Source organism: Sorex araneus, chromosome 9, assembly GCF_027595985.1.
Source record: "Sorex araneus isolate mSorAra2 chromosome 9, mSorAra2.pri, whole genome shotgun sequence".
In the NCBI taxonomy this organism is placed as follows: Eukaryota; Metazoa; Chordata; class Mammalia; order Eulipotyphla; family Soricidae; genus Sorex; species Sorex araneus.
The window spans coordinates 28,896,491-28,914,784 of NC_073310.1; the positions used below are offsets into that span (position 1 = coordinate 28,896,491).

At 40.1% G+C, this 18,294-nt stretch overlaps 1 protein-coding gene across 4 annotated transcripts in view; it reads left to right on the plus strand.

Moving 5' to 3' along the window:
• TARBP1 (TAR (HIV-1) RNA binding protein 1) overlaps positions 1-18,294 on the plus strand; it is a 71,987-nt gene that overhangs the window by 49,864 nt on the left and 3,829 nt on the right. For 3 of the 4 annotated variants that reach the window (XM_055147143.1, XM_055147144.1, XM_055147145.1), the window contains exons 21-25: positions 2,326-2,436; positions 4,938-5,087; positions 10,114-10,200; positions 13,158-13,354; positions 16,354-16,435. In XM_055147143.1, the coding sequence (XP_055003118.1) occupies positions 2,326-2,436; positions 4,938-5,087; positions 10,114-10,200; positions 13,158-13,354; positions 16,354-16,435 (627 nt within the window). Of the gene's footprint in view, positions 1-2,325; positions 2,437-4,937; positions 5,088-10,113; positions 10,201-13,157; positions 13,355-16,353; positions 16,436-17,212; positions 17,294-18,294 lie in introns of all 4 variants that reach the window. The other variant, XR_008631421.1, reaches the window with a different exon arrangement.

The window sequence follows — 18,294 nt, forward strand, 5'->3', positions numbered from 1 at the left end:
ACAACATCCACATCTGAACTGTGCTGCATTTTTGTTTGTTTGTTTTGAGTCACAGCCAGCAGTGTTCAGGGTTTACTCCTGGCTTTGCGCTCAGGGATCTCTCCTGTCTGTGCTTCGGGGACCATGTGGGATGCCAAGGTCTGAACTCAGGTCGGCCATGTGCAAGGCAAGTGCCTTGCCCGCTGTACTGTCTTTCCAGCCCCTAAATGATGCTGTTTAAATTTCCCTATCATTCAGTATATTCCTCTGACCTGATTTATTTATTTTTCTTGAAGAGTAATAAAGAGTGTACTTGTATCCAGAGACGTACACTACTATTTGGTTTCCTTTCCTTTTATGATGTTAGTCAGTGATGAATTATTTCCTTAGGGGTTGATTCTTCAGGGGTTACAAAAAGGTGGTAATTCTGATGCTGTTACTGCCTTTTTTGTTTTGTTTTGGAGCCACAACCACCAGTGCTCAAGGGCAACTCCTTGCTCCATGCTCAAGGGAGCAGTGTGGTACCGGGGATCAAAAGGGGTCAGTCACATTCAAGGCGAGGGCCTTACTGATTGTATTATCCCTCAGGCCACCTTTTTTAATTTTTTAACTGAAATGCTTTGACATTCAAATATAGAAGATTTGGTTGTCCTTAGTTAAATTTTCTGTAGAAAAGACAGGATAGCGGCTTGTTCTTTTTCTGTTACTACTTTTCAAAATACTGAATTGACTGGCATCCTAAAGGTTATCAGTGAGTTTTTTGTTTTTCATTTTAATTTAAATCTATTTATTGTGTTTCAGACCATTATACTGGTAGTAATTCTAAAATTTTCCCAGTTTTGGCCAGGTAAAAGAGAAAATTGGACAGCAGAACTTATTTTTAGGTATATCAAATGTGAGTTTCTTGTGGGCTAGTAGGAATATGGTTAGGAAAGAAAGGGATGGCACCATCCCCAGTGATGGTTGAAACCATGAATTGGACAAAATCCTAGAAAGAGGTCAGTTACAGAAATGAGATACCAAGCTAATACTGAAGACAGGAATTTGCAAAAGGGTTTAAGGTTTTTTTTTTTTTTAAAAAAAAAAATGTGTGGAGCTAGAGTGATAGTACAGTAGGAAGGGTGTTTGACTTGCATGTGGCCAACCGGGATTTGATCCCAGGCATCCCATATGGGTCCCTGAACGCTGCCAGGAGTGATTCCTGAGTGAAGAGCCAGGAGTAACCCCTGAGCATGGCCTGGTGTAACTCAAGAAGCCAAAAAAAAAAAAGTTCTCTTGATGGTATTGTAGAGATTATTCTAGAGGTCACAGAGTATACTACATTGACTGTATCAAGTGAAAGGACAGACATTTGAGCTGGAACAGAATATTAAAGCTTCTTGTTAGAATGGCACTTCACTGAGACCCCAGCACAGATTTATTGAGGTGAAAATGCATCTCGTGGATGTGTGTGATCTACCCTAAAGCTACACAGAATAGAAACCTAAAAAGACCTATGTCCAAGGAAGCTGTCCCAAAGAAATAATCATCATAGAGGAAGAGGGAGTGAGATTTTAGTCATTGTTAGGAGTCATTTAAATCAGCCATAGCTATAGTCAAAGCATTTTATATGCATTTAAAAAATGCATGGAATGTGATTACAGAAGGAGACCTCTGAGTTTACAAAGTAGGTGAAGATGAAAATGGTTTTCAAAATGTTGGATGACTGACATGTCTTTTAGACATCTGAGAATGTTAATACAGTCTTTAGTGTAATCGTAGCAGCCAGAGCACTGGTAATCACGTAACAGAAATAAGTACAGTAGTTGGTAGGATTCACACAACACAAATGATCGCAAGTAAGGGAGATAGACAGACAGACAGATAGACAGACAGACAGACTCCGGCTGCCATTTTCTTGCCGATGGTTTCTTTCTGCAGTGCTCCTGTTTCCATGTTTGTATATCAGTTTGCAGATTCCATTATTCCGGACTTACACAAGACACAGACTTTTCACTGTATGTACTGGTGCATTGCAGTTTTTATGCTTAAAATCTCAATTACCCCCTGGCTGTTTCTCTGCCTTAACTGGCCATGAAGAAATAACAGTGTATCACCAACTACTTCTTGCAGTGAATACAGGTTTATGTTTCCTTTCTAATTTTAAAAGCAGGCAAGGTAAATAAAAATAGCTAAAGTTGTTTTTTTTTTAACTTTCCGGATAATGTTTTGAAAGGTTATGAAAATGATGTCCTAAGAAAGTGCCTTGCTCTCTTTCTCCCTTTGAAGAGAGTACGCACCTGTGGCATGTTCAGACTTTAAGTTGTGGTTGGTTTTGTTCTTTATTAATCACCGTTCTGCCCCTAGGATGAATTGGTATCTAAGTCTAGAACATGTTACTATGTAAATTCTCAACAACATCGAGTGAAAAATCGAATATGGCAGACTCTGCTCATCCTTTTCCCAAGATTTGATCAGGTATTTATTATATTTGTACCTTTTAGCAGAATTTTTTCATATGACTAAACTAAGATGAACTCTCATGCCATGTGCCACTTTAAAATCTAGAATGTAATCTTAAAATTTATGCTCCAGCTTTTAAAATGAACACTTAAGGCAATTAGCTCGATAGGTATAAATTAGAAAGTGGGCTCCACGGTCCCATTAAATGCTTTGTCTTTGATATATTAATATACATTTAACTGTTTGAAATCACATGTCACTGGTCTTCAGCAACAGGTCCATGGAGTTAGTATCAAAACTGCAGGTATAAAAAGCATGAAAACCAATGGCTCACTACAGGGGTTATAATAGTTTACATCAGGGACCAATATGCAGACACATTGAAGAATGCTGTCATAAGCCATTTGATTAGAAAATGTAGGTACATTACATTCTGATTTCCTACAGTGAAGTAGATTTGGAATATCCTTTTTTTTTTTTCTCTCTTTGGGTCACACCTGGTGATGCTCAGGGGTTACTCCTGGCTCTGCTCTCAGGAATTGCTCCTGGCAGTGCTTGGGGGACCATATTGGATGCTGGGAATCAAACCCGGGTCGGCCGTGTGCAGGGCAAAAGCCCTACCCGCTGTGCTACCACTCCAGCCCCTATTATTTTGAATTATCTATATACCATAGAAAGGATGCAGATTGGAGCACTTAATAGTCCTTCTGGGGGCTAGAACGATAGGTCAGTGAGCAGGAGTGCAGGCAGGAGGCACTGGATGGTCCCCTGGGCACTGAGTGGGGAATAGTCCTCAACACAGTGCTCGGGTGAGCACTCAACCTCCACCCCAAAAGGCTGTCACTTTCTATTCTTGATTTTTTACTCTCTTTTAAATGTTTTGGTGAAATTTAAAAACATATACTCTATTTTTTTAAAAAAATATGTATTTTCCTTTTTTGTTTTGCTTACTGGGTCACACCTACCAGTTATATGGGATGCAGGGGATAGCCCCCAAGTCAGTCACATGCGAGGCAAGTGGCCTACTCACTATACTGTCACTCCAGCCCCATTCTTTAATACAATTTTACTGGAGGCTGCTTATCTAGGAATTAAGGTGCTTGCCTTGCACACGGCCTCTCCTGGGTGGATCCTTCGCACGGCATATGGTCCCCCGAGCACTGCCAGGAGTGATTGCTGAACACTGCAAGGCTCCAAACAAATAAAAAACAAAAGTCTTATATCTGTGAGAGCTAGACAGTGACTAATTATATCAGTATGCCCAAATAAATTACTTAAATTATTTGGATGAATATCCATATCCAATCCAATACGCATGGGTAGCTTGCCAGGCTCTGCCATGCGGGCTCCATACTCTCAGTAGCTTACCGGGCTCTCCGAGAGGGGCAGAGGAATTGAACACGGGTTGGCCGCGTGAAAGGCGAAAGCCCAACCACTGTGCTATCGCTCCAGCCCTTTGCTATATGAGTCTCTCAATGAGAGACGTTACTGGTGCCCGCTTGAACAAATCGACTTGGATGAATATAAGAGTAAATCGTTAAGAGAGTTCCATCCGACAATGTGTGGTGGCACTGCTGATTTTCGTGATAGGTGTTAGAACATTATTTGATTTTTAAATGCTACATAGACCATACTTCATTAAACTGGAGAATATTTACTAAAGAAACATTTTAGCTTTACATATGGTAGGCCCAGGTTTGGTGACAGCATCACACAGTCCTCTTGAACCAGAAGCAATGGAGGCACAGGGTGGGAGGACAAAACCGTCTATGCTGACGTTGGCATCACTTGCACTTTTAAACCCATGGCGGGTTTAATACAACACTATAGTACAGAGAGTTATAGTACAGCGGGTAGGGCTCTTTGCACATAGTGGACCAGGTTCAACCCCAGCACTCCAGATGGTTCCCCAAACCTACCAGGGCTGATCCTTAGCACAGAGCCAGAAGTAAGCCCTAAGCATCACTGGGTGTGCCCCCCAAATAAAAGCAAAGCAAAAGAAACATGGCTTGTTTGCTCATCTTGATTTTAATCTGAATTCTGCCACTCAGTATGTATGTGACTTTGAAAAAATTCATTTACCTTTTCTCAATCTTTTCCTGTAAAAATACAGATGCTATAATCTTTCCTCATAGAATTGATGTCAAACTAACGTAAAAGACCCAGTACCCACTTTTATCACTACTTTTCAATCTATTTTTAAGGAATATTAACTCAAGAGTCAAATTCAATAAGTACTAATAGTAACAAAGCTTTTTTTTAATGTCTGACATTATTCAACTTAATAAACATTTGTAAAGTGACTCAGAGAATCATCCAAATTGTTCTCATTTATATAGCTTAAAAGAAATGTTGTGATAGAGATGTTAACTAATGCTGTGATATTACAATTTTTAAAGTTTCAAACCAGTAGATTTGATGCCTTAAACTTACACAATGTTATGTCTATTATAACTCAAAAAAATATTTAAAAGTAACCATAATAGTTTTAAATTGTGAACTCTGTTTCTTCTCAGAATTTCTTGAATAGAATTATTGACAAGATTTTTGAGGCTGGTTTTGTCAATAATCAAGCATCCATAAAATATCTTATAGAATGGATTATTATATTGATTCTTCATAAATTTCCTCAGTTTCTTCCAAAGTTCTGGGATTGCTTTTCATATGTAAGTAAATGAAATTTTTTATATATTTTTAAAATTCAAAACTAATAAAATAATGAGTTTCAAAGAAGCGTGGGCGCTCGGGATGAGAGCTTTCGGTGGCTGAGAACCACCTCCCCAGGCCAGTCGATGGCGACGGATGAATGAAGGAACAGGAACCAAGACTGGTTGGGAGTCAGTTTATTTCTCTCTCCTCCCCAGCGTAGTTCGATCTTTCCCCTACAGCATAGTAATTTCGCCTCCTTTTTTCCCCAGCATAGTTCAGACTCTTCCCTTGCAGCATAATGATTTCTCTTTCTTTTTCTCACCTCATCCCATCTCTCCTCTTACATAGAAATCATGAAGGGTGGGGGTACACATAGGTGGGGTTGAACATTATTGTAACAACAAACAGAGATAAAGCCACTCCTTTAGGAGATTAACTCAAGGACAAAATCTCATCTGAGGGTTCAGCACTCCAGATTACTAGGAGATCTGCTCAAGGGAGGGATTCCATCTAAGGTTTATTGTTTCCTTCTTTCCTCAGCTAGTACTCCATTTAACCAATCACAGTAAATTAACTTCTTACAATATTTCTAGTCATTTTGTATGAACACAGTAAGAGATATATTAAGCTTAAAGGTTGACTCTTTCTCGAGACCTCTCACTATATATCCCAGACTCCTACTACGTAGGCCAGGTTACTATTTCCTGACCCCAGCAGGGTCCTTGTTCAGTTACTTCTTTTTAGGTCATGACAGAGTTTGACCCATGACCATGCTCTTAACTTATTAAACTTCTTATGGCACTTAGTTTTTCCCTTTCTGATGCCAGGGTAGCTTATAACTTGCCCTGGGTCCATCCTTGTCCCTCCCTGGGACCCTCCTTTTGGGGGTGTTAGGAAGTTAGGACAACTGAGGCTTAAGTAAATGTGATGGATGCCCAGGAGTAAATATTCTTTAAACTTTGCTTCTAAGTACTTGGCTAGAATGTTTTCTGTTGGTTCCCAAATTTGTATTTCCCTTTCTGAAATGACCTACTTTGTGTGAAGATGAAGATGCCATCCTCAACATACCTCTTTTTCTGTTTTGTCTAGTCTTTCAAGAGAATATATTATTCTCTTTTCCATCCATCACTGTGTTCTTGTTCTATTTGGGACACTCCTCTGCATTTTTAACTTCCCTGTTTTTCTCTCCCCTCTGATTTTTCTTTTCTTTGTCCTTTCTAGGCTTTTCCTTCCCTACCCAGTAGTTAAGTATTAATGCTTTAAAGACCTGGCCTTCTTTCCTTAGCTTTTCCTTATTTTATAGTTAATTTGATCTAAGTCATGATTTCACTTTATCTGATGTGAATAACTTACTAATTTATATTTCTGTTAAGAAAATTTTCCTTACATGCTTTGGTCTCGTATAGAAAATTTGTCACCCCCTATCTAAACATTCTCTTTGAATGTTTATTATTATCTAAATCTGGAAGTCTAACATCAAGTGTTTTATTTTGTTCTCCCAAACATGATCTTTCTACTATTGTGAGTAAGACCGTCATCTACATAGTTATCTACATAGTTATATGTATCACTGTCATCCTGTTGCTCATTGATTTGCTCGAGTGGGCACCAGTAATGTCTCCATTGTGAGACTTGTTATTGTTTTTGGCATGTCGAATACGCCACGGGTAGCTTGCCAGGCTTTGCTGTGCGGGTGGGATACTCTCAGTAGCTTGCCAGGCTCTCCGAGAGGGACGGAGGAACCGTACTTGGGTCAGCAACGTGCAAGGTAAACTCCCTACCTGCTGTGCTATCGCTCCAGCCCATAATGGCTGCACTTTCCATGCTTTGTATTTGGCCCATGACCATGACCACTTTCAATTGTTCTTATTTGAATTTGTTCATCTGTTGCCTATTTTTACTGTTATATCTTATTCTAAGTTATAACTAGGCCGCCATTATTCATTCTTGCTTCCAATTTCGTCTTTTTGCTACACTGGAGCCAGAGCAGGGTTTTCAAAATAAAATTTTGATCAGTTTGTTCACTTGCTTAAAATATTGCTTGCAAATTAAAGACCAGAAGCCTTGAGAGGCCTGCAACTTGTATTGCAAACCTTAATGCACAAATGGAAAAGGAGAGAGAGCAAAAAGGAAAGTGCCTCCCATAGAGGGAGGCCGGGGGTGGAAGGGAAGCAGGGCACATTGGTGGTGGGAAATGTACACTGGTGGAGGGATGGGTGCTGGATCATTGTGTGACTGAAACCCAATTCTGAACAGCTTTGTAATGGTCTATCTCACAGATACTCAATTTAAAAACTTTTTAAAAAGTAATTTGGAGTTTATGCCCCAATTCAATCAGCTTTATCAATGGCTGAATAAATAGAAGTACTCAGAGAGAGAGAGAGAGAAAGAGAGAGAGAGACAGAGACAGAGACAGAGAGACAGAGAGAGAGACAGAGAGAGACAGAGAGAGACAGGCCTAGGCCTGCAAGTCTTGTATACTTCTCTCTCCGTCCTTTTACGTACCCACTTCTGTACTCAAAAACTCAGACTGGAGGGATAGCACAGTGGGTAGGGCATTTGTCTTGCACTTGTCTTATCTAGCCAACTCTGATTCAATCCCTGGCATCCCTCTATTTTCACTTGAACACCGCCTGAGGTAGATCCTGAATACAGAGTCAGGAGTAATTCCTGAGCATCGTCAGGTGTGACCCAAAAAGCAAAAACAAAACAAAATACAAAACAACAAAACACTTCAGAACTCAGTGGTGCCAAGAGCAGTGTTTTACTATTTTTTCATGATTGTCTGTGCATCTCAATGGCTTCTTTGCTCATGTTAACTTCAGCTTTAGTAAGCAGACTGGTTATGGTTGCTGGGCCTAGCTCTCTCATATATCCATGAGGGTAGCAAGGTCCCTTTACATAGTGGCTGTGGTTTTCAGGACTGAGACCTGTCTTGTACATGTGTTTATCCAGTCTCTGGATGCATCCTGCTTTCTGTCTCACGAGTCCAAAGCAGGTGGGAGGGGCCTTTAGTAGAGCATGGACACCAGGATGCCTGGTCCCCGGGCTCGAACTCTTGACTCTGATCTTTTGATTTTCTCTTTTATTCCAGGCCCTTTTGCCCTCAGGCTTTTCACATTTTGTGGCCTCTGTCTAAAATAGTCTTCTGCTTTATCTCCATAACTGATTCTTTTCCTTTAGATCTAAACTTGTGCATCATTTGTGTTCTTTCTTTTTTTTTTTTCTTTTTGGGTCACACCTGGCGATGCACAGGGGTCATTCCTGGCTCATGCACGCAGGAATGACCCCTGGCGGTGCTCAGGAGACCATATGGGATGCTGGGATTCAACCTGGGGTGGCCGCGTGCAAGGCAAACGCCCTACCCGCTGTGCTATCGCTCCAGCCCCCATTTGTTTTCTTTCTTAAAGGAAGTTACCTCCTTGAATAATTTGATCCTCTTTTTTTTTTTTTTTTTTTTTGGGTCACACCTGGCAATGCACAGGGGTTACTCCTGGCTCTGCACTCAGGAATTACCTCTGGCCATGCTCAGGGGACCATATGGGATGCTGGGATTTGAACCCGGGTAGGCAGCATGCAAGGCAAACACCCTACCCGCTGGGCTATCTCTCCAGCCCCTAATTTGATCCTCTTTTTATGGATTTTGGTAGCACAGAAGTAAGGCAATAGTTTAAATTTACTGTCTAATTTGATTTTGTTTTTCCTCCCCACTAATCTGTCAGCTCCATAAAAGATAGGAACCTTATTTATTACTTCTGATTTTCCTTTCTTATACTACACCCAGCATGTAGTAGAAATGTAATCACTGCTGGTTAAATAAAGGAGTTGACCATCTGGTTTGCCTTTTGGAGCAGTTTTTGAACTAGCATTCTTTCCAATCTAGCATTCTTTAGTTTACTATCACTAATGTGATCTGCTGTTCCAAATCACTGTTAGTGGGATTGTTTCATACTCTTGGTGTCTTTTCTTCTTTTTAATTAATTATTTTTTAATTAAATTACTGTTAGATACAGTTACAAAGTTGTTCATGATTGGGTTTTAGTCATACAATCTTCCAACCCCCACCCCTCTACCATTGTACATTTTCCACCACCAATAACCCCAGTTTCCCTCACCAACCCCCTCCCCAGCCTGCCTTTATGGCAGGAAGCACTTTTCTCTGTCTCTCTTTTCTGTCTCTGTCGCTCTCTGTCTGTCTGTCTTGTTTCTCTCTCTTTCTCTGTCTCTCTTTCCCTCCATCTCTCCCTCTCTTTCTCTCGCCCTCCTATTTTGGCACTATGGTTTGCAATACAGTTACTGAAGAGTTATCATGTTTGTCCCTTTACCTACTTTCAGCCTTCAGTTCTTTTCCAGAGTGATCATTATCATTGTCAAAAAAAAATTTTTTTCCCTCTGAGTGCCCTTTCATCATGACATTAAAAGTGGTCTACTTTAAGACCCCATTTCACAAATTGAAGTCTTACCTCTGTCACTCCCCTGCCCTACTCTTTTATCCTAGTCTGTCTACCTCTGCCTGCCTTTTGTTCCGGTCTCTTTGTCTCTCTTGGTTCTATGTGGTAGCCACCCTTCGCTGTGCGCAGGGACTATTCCTGGCTACGGGCTTGGTGGTTGCTCCCGGGTTGCTCAGGGACAGCTGTGTAAACTGAGGATGAAACCTGGAGTTCCCACATGCAAAGCATTTGTTCCAGCTCCTTGTGCTGTCTCCTTAGTCCTGTCTCTGTTCTGTTATCTTACTTTGTCCTATTTGCTTTCTCTCCCTTCTGCTCCTCCCTGCCCTCTACTCCCATCAGTAAGGGCCCCGTGGGACTGAGGTGAGTGTCTCCCACTTCCACTTCTCAGTCAAGTATCTCATGATATCTGCTAATTGCTATGTGTGGGCATTTGGCTCTAGGACATTCCTGCCCTTGCTTTCCTTCTATATTTCTGTGTGGGGAAAAAGGCTGCTTCCCATTCTGAGTCACAATGTCACATCCGCTGACTTACATGCTTGTTGCACAAGAAGTCCTCAATAATTATTTTACCCCCTCTTTTTTTTTTCCTCAGGGTGAAGAAAACCTTAAAACAAGCATTTGCATATTTTTATCAGTTTTGTCACATTTTGACATCATTACTGAAAATATTCCAGAAAAGGTGAGTTTAAGTTACCTAAGGAAGAGTTTAAACTTGACTTGCAGGAGAACTTTGTGTATTTCTTGATCCCAAACACTGATGATTCTAAGGAGAAAGGATACTAGCATTTACAGAGTCCATGGCACTTTCATCATGTTTAATCTTTGTACAAATCCTGTGAAGTAGGTATAATGTTCACTTTTCATAGTAGAAAAACTGGAAGGAATAAAATTTTTGTTTTGGGGCAATACCCATCTATGCTTAGGGTTTAATCCTGACTCTGTGCTCAGGATCACTCATAGTCAGGTCATGGGACTGTGGTACCAAGGATAGGACCCAGTCACGTACAAGGCAAATAAATACCGTACCCACTATACTATCTCTCTGGTCCCCGAAGAAATAGAAATTGAGTGTCTTAACCTGGGTTGCACGGACCAGCATTCCCCTTCAAATGTTTTGCCACCCTTCTGTAACCTTAATCCTCACTACTTGCATGTGTGCGGCTCCAGGTTCTGCATTGTCCGAGTCTAAAGACCACCCCGTGGGAAGCTCTGCTACTTCGGGCCTGAGCACCACTGCTGGGAGAGATCCTGAGGCCTCTGCTCCTTGCCAGTCTCACTCTCCTTGATCCCTGTTCCGTATCTGCTGTTTAAGGTGTAGACCAGCTGGGTTCTGCAGTGAGCACGATAAAGTTTCCACCTCATTCCAGTGAGGCAGAGATAATAAACATTATACATCTGGATAGTGACACAAGTTTTTAAGAAAAAGCAGAAGAAGAGGCTGCAGATTGGGAGTTTGGGACGAGAAGAATTATTTTATTTTATTTTATTTTATTTATTTTTTTAAGAATTTTATTTTATTGAATCACCATGTGGAAAATTACAATGCTTTCAGGCTTAAGTCTCAGTTATACAATGCTGAAACAACCATCCCTTCACCAGTGCCCATATCCCACCACCCAAAAAAAAAAAACTCAACACAATACACCTCCCATCCCGCCCCCCACCCCCTGCCTTGTAACTGATAAATTTCACTTTACTTTCTATTTACTTTGGTTACATTCAATATTTCAACACAAACCTCACTATTATTGTTAGGAGTACCCCACTAGAGTCAGACCTGTTGTGAAGAGATAATGAAGTTTTGGATTTCTGTACTTTAGCAACTAAGTCCAGGGAGATTTCTTCCAGATATTGGATCATTGCAAGCTTGTAAACCCCATCTGTGGTTGTCATAATATGGCGGTCACCACGCCCTTTAGCCCCGGCAAGGAAGAGTCGAGAGAGAGAAATACCTTTCCCCTCCTGGGCGGGCATGGGGCCACGGCTTAGTTCTCAGTCTGGAGACCTTCTGCGAGGAGCTGCCCATGCCGAAAAATTTAGCTGGTGTCTGGAGTCACGCTTATACAGCTGTGGAGAGGCCGCACACAAGTGCGGCCCCCGGGATCACATCTTGGTGGCAGTGAGATGAATCTTTTAGAAAGTGGGTTCGAGGAGACCTTTCCAAATAGATGATTCTGAACATGTGTTGAGAAAAAGTGAGTCTGTGGACCCTCCTAGACACAGAGAAGAGCAGTGTCGGTCCTGCATGGCAGCAGCCTTGCACCAAAGAAAATTAGCCAGTGGCACGGAATGAGAGAGAAGGCCCAAAGGAAAGGAAACCTTACACAGGCATAGGTAGATATGTAAAGCCCAATTTGAACATTTTTTGTTTGAAGTGACTATTCTTTTACTAACAAACACTGCTCAGATCTGCTTCTGACCTGTTACCTAATGCGTAAATCAGGGATGATAAATCATACCTCATGGTATGACCTCTGATCAACACCAGTGTGGCCCCCAAAACAAAATAAGATCATTTTTTAAAAAATTGTAATATATCTGGTTTCTACTTTAAAATATTGTCATTTCCTTTGCCTTTCTGTATTTGTTAAGCTGTGTAATTAAAAAACATCAGGGCCTATCACTGTGATTTTCTAGATTATGGAGATGAAACAATTGTGAGTTCACAGCAAAAGACTATAGGTATTTTTAGACTGGGGGGAGAGAGAGAGGGGGAGAGCAGGAGAGAGAGAAGAAGAGGGGGGGGGATAGAGGAGGGGAGAGGGGGAGGAGGAGAGGGGGAGAGAGAGAGAGAGTGAGTGAGCTGCCATAGAGGCAGGCTGGGGCCAGTGATGATGGGAGGAAACGGGGGACACTGGTGCTGGGAAATGTGCACTGGTGGAAGGATGTCTCTTGAAACACTCTATGATTGAAACCTAATCATGAACAGCTTTGTAAGGGTTTATCTCACAGTGATTCAATGAAAATATCTTTAAGTAAATAAACTGGTTAATTTGCCCCTTTGTTTTTTCTTCCACCACTTGGTGCATTGTATGTCTAAGAGTACCAGTAGAAAAAAACAGTAGCTCAGAATAGTACTCTGAGATTCCTTGCTTTAGAGTCGCCATCATGTTAATTAAAATGGTGCTCTTAATATTTCTGACTTTTTTTTTTTTTGCTTTTTGGGTCACACCTGGTGATGCACAGGGGTTACTCCTGGCTCTGCACTCAGGAATTACCCCTGTCGGTGCTCAGGGGACCATATGGGATGCTGGGAATCGAACCCGGGTTGTGGCGTGCAAGGCAAACGCTCTACCCGCTGTGCTATCGCTCCAGCCCCAGTATTTCTAACTTTTTCATCCAAGCTAAATTAATAAATGATGGAGGCAGTTTTTAAAATATGGTTACATAATGGTCGCAGAGAATGAGGTAAATGCATTATAGCATTTTAAAACTGAATAGCTGGCAGATTTTCTTTCCTGAGGAACTAGTTAATGACATGCCCCTACTTTGAGAAGAAAAAGCTGCCAAGGCAAAGCCAGCAAAGTAGAGTTGACTAGCATTTTTAGCACTTGAGCACCTTGTTTTGGTCATAAGATCAAGGGTAAAAGTGATCCAGGTTTACATTTGAAAAATGTTCTCTCTCTTATTTTTCAGAAACTAGTTCTGAAGCAAGCCCTTATTATCATACTGAAGTGGTGCTTCAACCACAATTTTAGTGTACGTTTGTATGCATTGGTTGCTCTTAAGAAAATCTGGAGTATGTGTAAAATGTTACATATTGAAGAATTCGATGCTTTGACTTCTGTTATTGAATCGAGCCTTAACCAGGTGGAGAATATGCATGGAGCAGGGTAAGTGAAGCTTGTGCCCTTCATGTTCCTCCTTCCGAACACCCAGAGAAGATGCAGCAAGTGTTGTGCTGTTCACGTTCTCATCATGCTAGAGAACATATAGCTTGGACAGGCAAAGTTGAAATAGTTCACTATATGAGGTACAGAATTGCAATGCTTCTTATTGTCAGTTTCAGCTCTTCTTTTGATTGCCTTTTAAATTCTTTATACTTTATTTTAAAATAAGACTTGGGACTGATCAGTAGTACAGAGGTAGGGCACTTGCCTTGCACAGTGCCAACCAGGGTTCTATCCGTGGTCCCCTAAGTCTGTCAGGAATGATTCCTGAGCACGGCCCCAAAATAAAAAAAACAAAAACCTTTGAAATTTCAGCTGCTTTTTAAAAAAAGCTGGGTGTTTATTTTTTCTTCTTCTTCTTCCCTTCCCCCTCCCCCACACTACCAAAAAGTTTCCCACATTTGGGGAAATCACAGAGGTCAGCCAGAGGTACGCCTCACTTGGAATGGCTGAGCAGCTGGCAGAGGATCCAAAATAACATCATCTTTTAAAATCTTAGTAGCAGGTTGCATAAACAGTGAATAAAAAATAAGGAGTCCTGAGCCACAACTCACCTCTTCTCTTAGAATACACATCTGTTAAGAGTCAACTTTTTTTTTTTTTAGCTTTTTGGGTCATACCCGATGATACTCAGGGGTTACTCCTGGCTCTGCTATCCACTATGCTATCGCTCCAGTCCAAATGAAGAATAGAAGGGGAAATACTCCGGATAAAAGAGGAACATCCTGGTGTATGGAGACTGCTAGGAGAGGGGGAGGGGCTTGCGTGTCTGACTTAGGAAGGAGCAGAGCAGCATTGAGAAAGGTCAGGCCAGGCAAGCCCGGTTTCTGTTAAGTGAAATGGGAAGCCAGTGAGGAGCAGTGAGAGACCAATGGGAGAGATTAGGAGGGAAATTTTAAATCAGATTAGTATGAGATTACTGAAAGGATCGAGAAACATATAGGATTTTGAGGTAAGTAAATTAAGAGCCTAAAACATCACTGAATTCAGCAAGAACAATTCCAGTAGCGTGGGGCAGAAACTAGATTAAAGTGAACCATGGTTGGTTGGATAGACAGTATATTAACATTTAATCTCAAATTTATTCATCCCAAATTATTTTCTCTACTGAATACTTAAAATGCTTTATGTTATGTTTTGAAAATGGATGATGAAGGCAAAACAACTAACTTATACAGATAATGTTTTCCAAAAAATTCTCTGAAAAAGATTGTAGGAAGAATAAAAGAGTTGCAGGTATACTGTCAAAACCAAGACTTACATTTTTTGCTAACCTTAGTTTTTTAATACTGGATGCTGTTGCTGTAACTTGTGTTAATTAAACCTTATTCATATGTTGGCCACTGGTGGTACGTGTGTCACATATTAGATAATCACGAATAAAAAATTGAATGATGCATGAAGGTGTCCTTCCCTATCTGCCTTCCTTTCTCCCCCTTCCTCCCAAGTGTCATTCTTGCAAATAGTCTTTTTTGTTTTGGGGTTCTCCCTCTCCCACTGTGCTCAGGGATTTCTCTTGGCAGTTTTCAAGGAGCCATAGCTGATGCTGGGGATCAAACTGGTGTCAGCCGCATATAAGGCATATGCCTGATCCCCTGTACTCTCCCTCCAACCTCTCAGATGGGTTTGTGATAACTTTTTACATACTGTATAGCTGCACCTAAAAGTTATCTCATAGTTTGACACTGATGGTTAATAAGGCTTTTGTCTAGTTTTCTTAAGATTAGACATTAAAGCCTTTAGAATAGGTTGAAGAAAAAGCTGACACAGAAAAGAAGGGAGATGAAACAAAACCCAAGAAAACAGATTAGAGCAGTGATGACGGGCTTTTCCTTTGATGAAAGCCCCTGAAAGTGAAGAGGGGCCAGAGAGTAGTCCAGAGGTTAAAGTACATACAGTGGACACTGCACACGGCCCCCTGAGCACCACCAGGAATTGTCCCTGAGCACAGGCAGAGCAGAAGTAAACCTCGAACACTGCCTGATACAGCCCCCCAAACCAAACTAAACCAGAAAGGGAAGGGGTAAAGAGGACAGGTGAATAAAGAGTTGGCAGGTGATAAAAAGATCTTCCACCCAAAATATTTTATTTCTCACTTCAGTAATGGTTGATTAACCTGCTGGTGACTAGAGGTGAGGAGAAGGGCTAAACATTTTTGCAAGTGAAGAAGATACATTAGTGTTGGCAGGAAAATGATCTTGCCAGGAAAATGTCTTAAGTAACTTCTTAACTTTTGGGTTGTTGATCATGTGTTGATGATCATCAAGATCATCCTGCTAGTCATGTGTCATTTTTATCCTGCCTCTTTAGCTTTTAAAGCTTGATGGATAGGTTAAGAATTTAAAATCTGCTTGTATTAGATTTGAGTTACAAAAGCTGCATCGGTTTGGTTATGTCTTACGAATCTTCATTGTAAAAAAAAGTGAATTACATAGAAATTTTTCAGCTCCTGGGGGGAAAAATAGCATTTTCTACTCTGGAAAGTTTCAGGGATTCCAAGCTAGATTTCATTTGCAGTTTTCTTTTATTATTCTGCTTCTTCCTCAAGCGTGTAACTTTTGTAGTGGCAGGGTTTTCCTGTGAGGTTTTTGTCCTCTGGTCAGCTGACGACCACCTTTACTCCTCTCACATTTGAGAGTAAGACTTCACACTCAGCCGTGTTCATCTACATTCTTATAATAACACATTGAGAAATGTGTTAGATTCTGGTTCAGCCTTTGTTCTGTGACTCTGGCATAGTTCTTTGTCTTTGAGAATCATGTCAAAATATCAAAATCTGTGTCAGTTTTGGAAGTATGCTGAACTTCAAAGTTATTGGCATATAAGTTCTTAAAATTTTTTTATTCTAAACTCTGCAGTACTTTTAATATATAATTGACATATTCCGCCTTGCCAGAATTGCTTCAATTGTCTGTATTACATACCTTATTTTTAATTATTAGGAATGCCAAGAAGAATTGGCAGCGCATTCAAGAACATTTCTTTTTTGCAACATTTCACCCACTTAAGGATTATTGTCTGGAGGTAAGCAAGATCATCATGTATAAATTCTTTGTTATTTTCAGTGTATTCAGTCCTCCTGCTCCTTTTTTTGCCATAGTTGTTGAAGAGTTATGATCAGGTTAATTTTTTTCCCCCTGTACTGTAAACATCACCTTGACAGTAATTTATTCTGACATTAAAAGGAATTAGTGAGAACATTTGTTCAGGTGAGACTTGCTGTAATGAAGCCCATTTTTAATGAAAGAATAAAAAGATCTTCTCTTTTGGTAATTGCATTTTTTAGGTTTTGGGTGACAAAAATAGAGCAAATATACCACCTCATTGATTGTAGCAGAATGTGTATTTATACATAAAATTCCAAGAACCATGGCATTTTTGCTACAGTTACATGAGAATTTAATATACAAATTATATAAATTGTGTTTTTTCAGTTATTATAATTTTTCTTTGAATTTAACACATTGACACTACTGCTGAAAGTTGTATTAATTAAGCCACATTAAAGTGTGAGCCACTTGAGTGTGGTGTATGCCAGCATCAGTGTGCTGAACATGTAACATAGACTTTTTCAATAAAAAATACCGGAAAGTATCGATAACTTTAATTACTATATATATAAAAAGAGGGTTTCTTTGGGTTTTGGTGGAATTCTATTAAACTGACCTTTAAAATATGGATATACATATTGTGAGATAAGCATCCTGGTACATTAATGTGTGCTTTTGTTGCTTCACTACAAAAATCTGGGAGTTTTAAAAATATTTTAACATGTTCTGTTCTGTGTTCTTTACCACCCAGAATGCTTTGACATCTCTCTGAAGAACACTTTTAATAACTCTAGTGTTAAGTCAACATTTTCTATTCATTTCTGCAGCAGGAGTAAGTCCCTTGCTTCCCTCTTCCCCTCATTCTGCCTTTGACTGCTTTACTGTCTTATATTTTACATCTTACTCCCCATTAATTACATGCATCATAACTATATAAATAAAATAATGACTTTCAAGAACTCTGCATTTCAGGGCCGGAACTATAGTACAGCGAGAAGGGTGTTTACCTTGCACTCAGCTGACCCAGGTTTGATCCCCAGCATCCCTATGGTATAAAATGCCAGAAGTAATTCCTGTGTACAGAGCCAGGAGTAACCCCTGAGCACTGTGGGGTATGGCAAAACAAAAAACAAAGAAACAAAAAATAACTCTGCTTTTGGAATTTTGAAGTATATACTGCTTAGCACGTTTTATTTTATAAACACCTAGTTGTAACCAGTATGCCAGTTTAAATGTTCACAAATACTGCTAGTAGAAAGAAAACCACATTAATCCTTAAGACTTCTAAATTGCACATTATTAGAAACTTATGTCACTTTAAATTGATTAGTATTCGATTAAGTCATATACTTGCATGCCTTATCACCTTTGATTCTGTTCTGGTGGTTTTTCCTGTGTAGAAAACATATTGTGTGTGTAATGACTGGATAGTTACCACTGACAATACTGCTATACTGTGCAGTTTAGGAAACACTTTCATGTGCTGTTTAATTTGATTTCATCCTCATTTTATGAATGAGGACATTGACACTGAATGTAGTTGAAGCAAAATTTAAACTTGTCTGATGATAGAATTTAGTATCAAAAGAGCTTAAACTTGATGGTTTTTAGAGGTGTTTGGTTATCAGTAAATAATATTTTTCGAAATGCTATCCAACACCTGTGCTTAAGTATTTCCTAAGTTCTCAATTCTTAACATAGGAATGTATATATAGATACTTGCTATCACTGTCACTGTCATCCCGTGCTCATTGATTTGCTCGAGCGGGCACCAGTAACGTCTCTCATTGAGAGACTTATTGTTACTGTTTTTGGCATATCCAATACGCACGG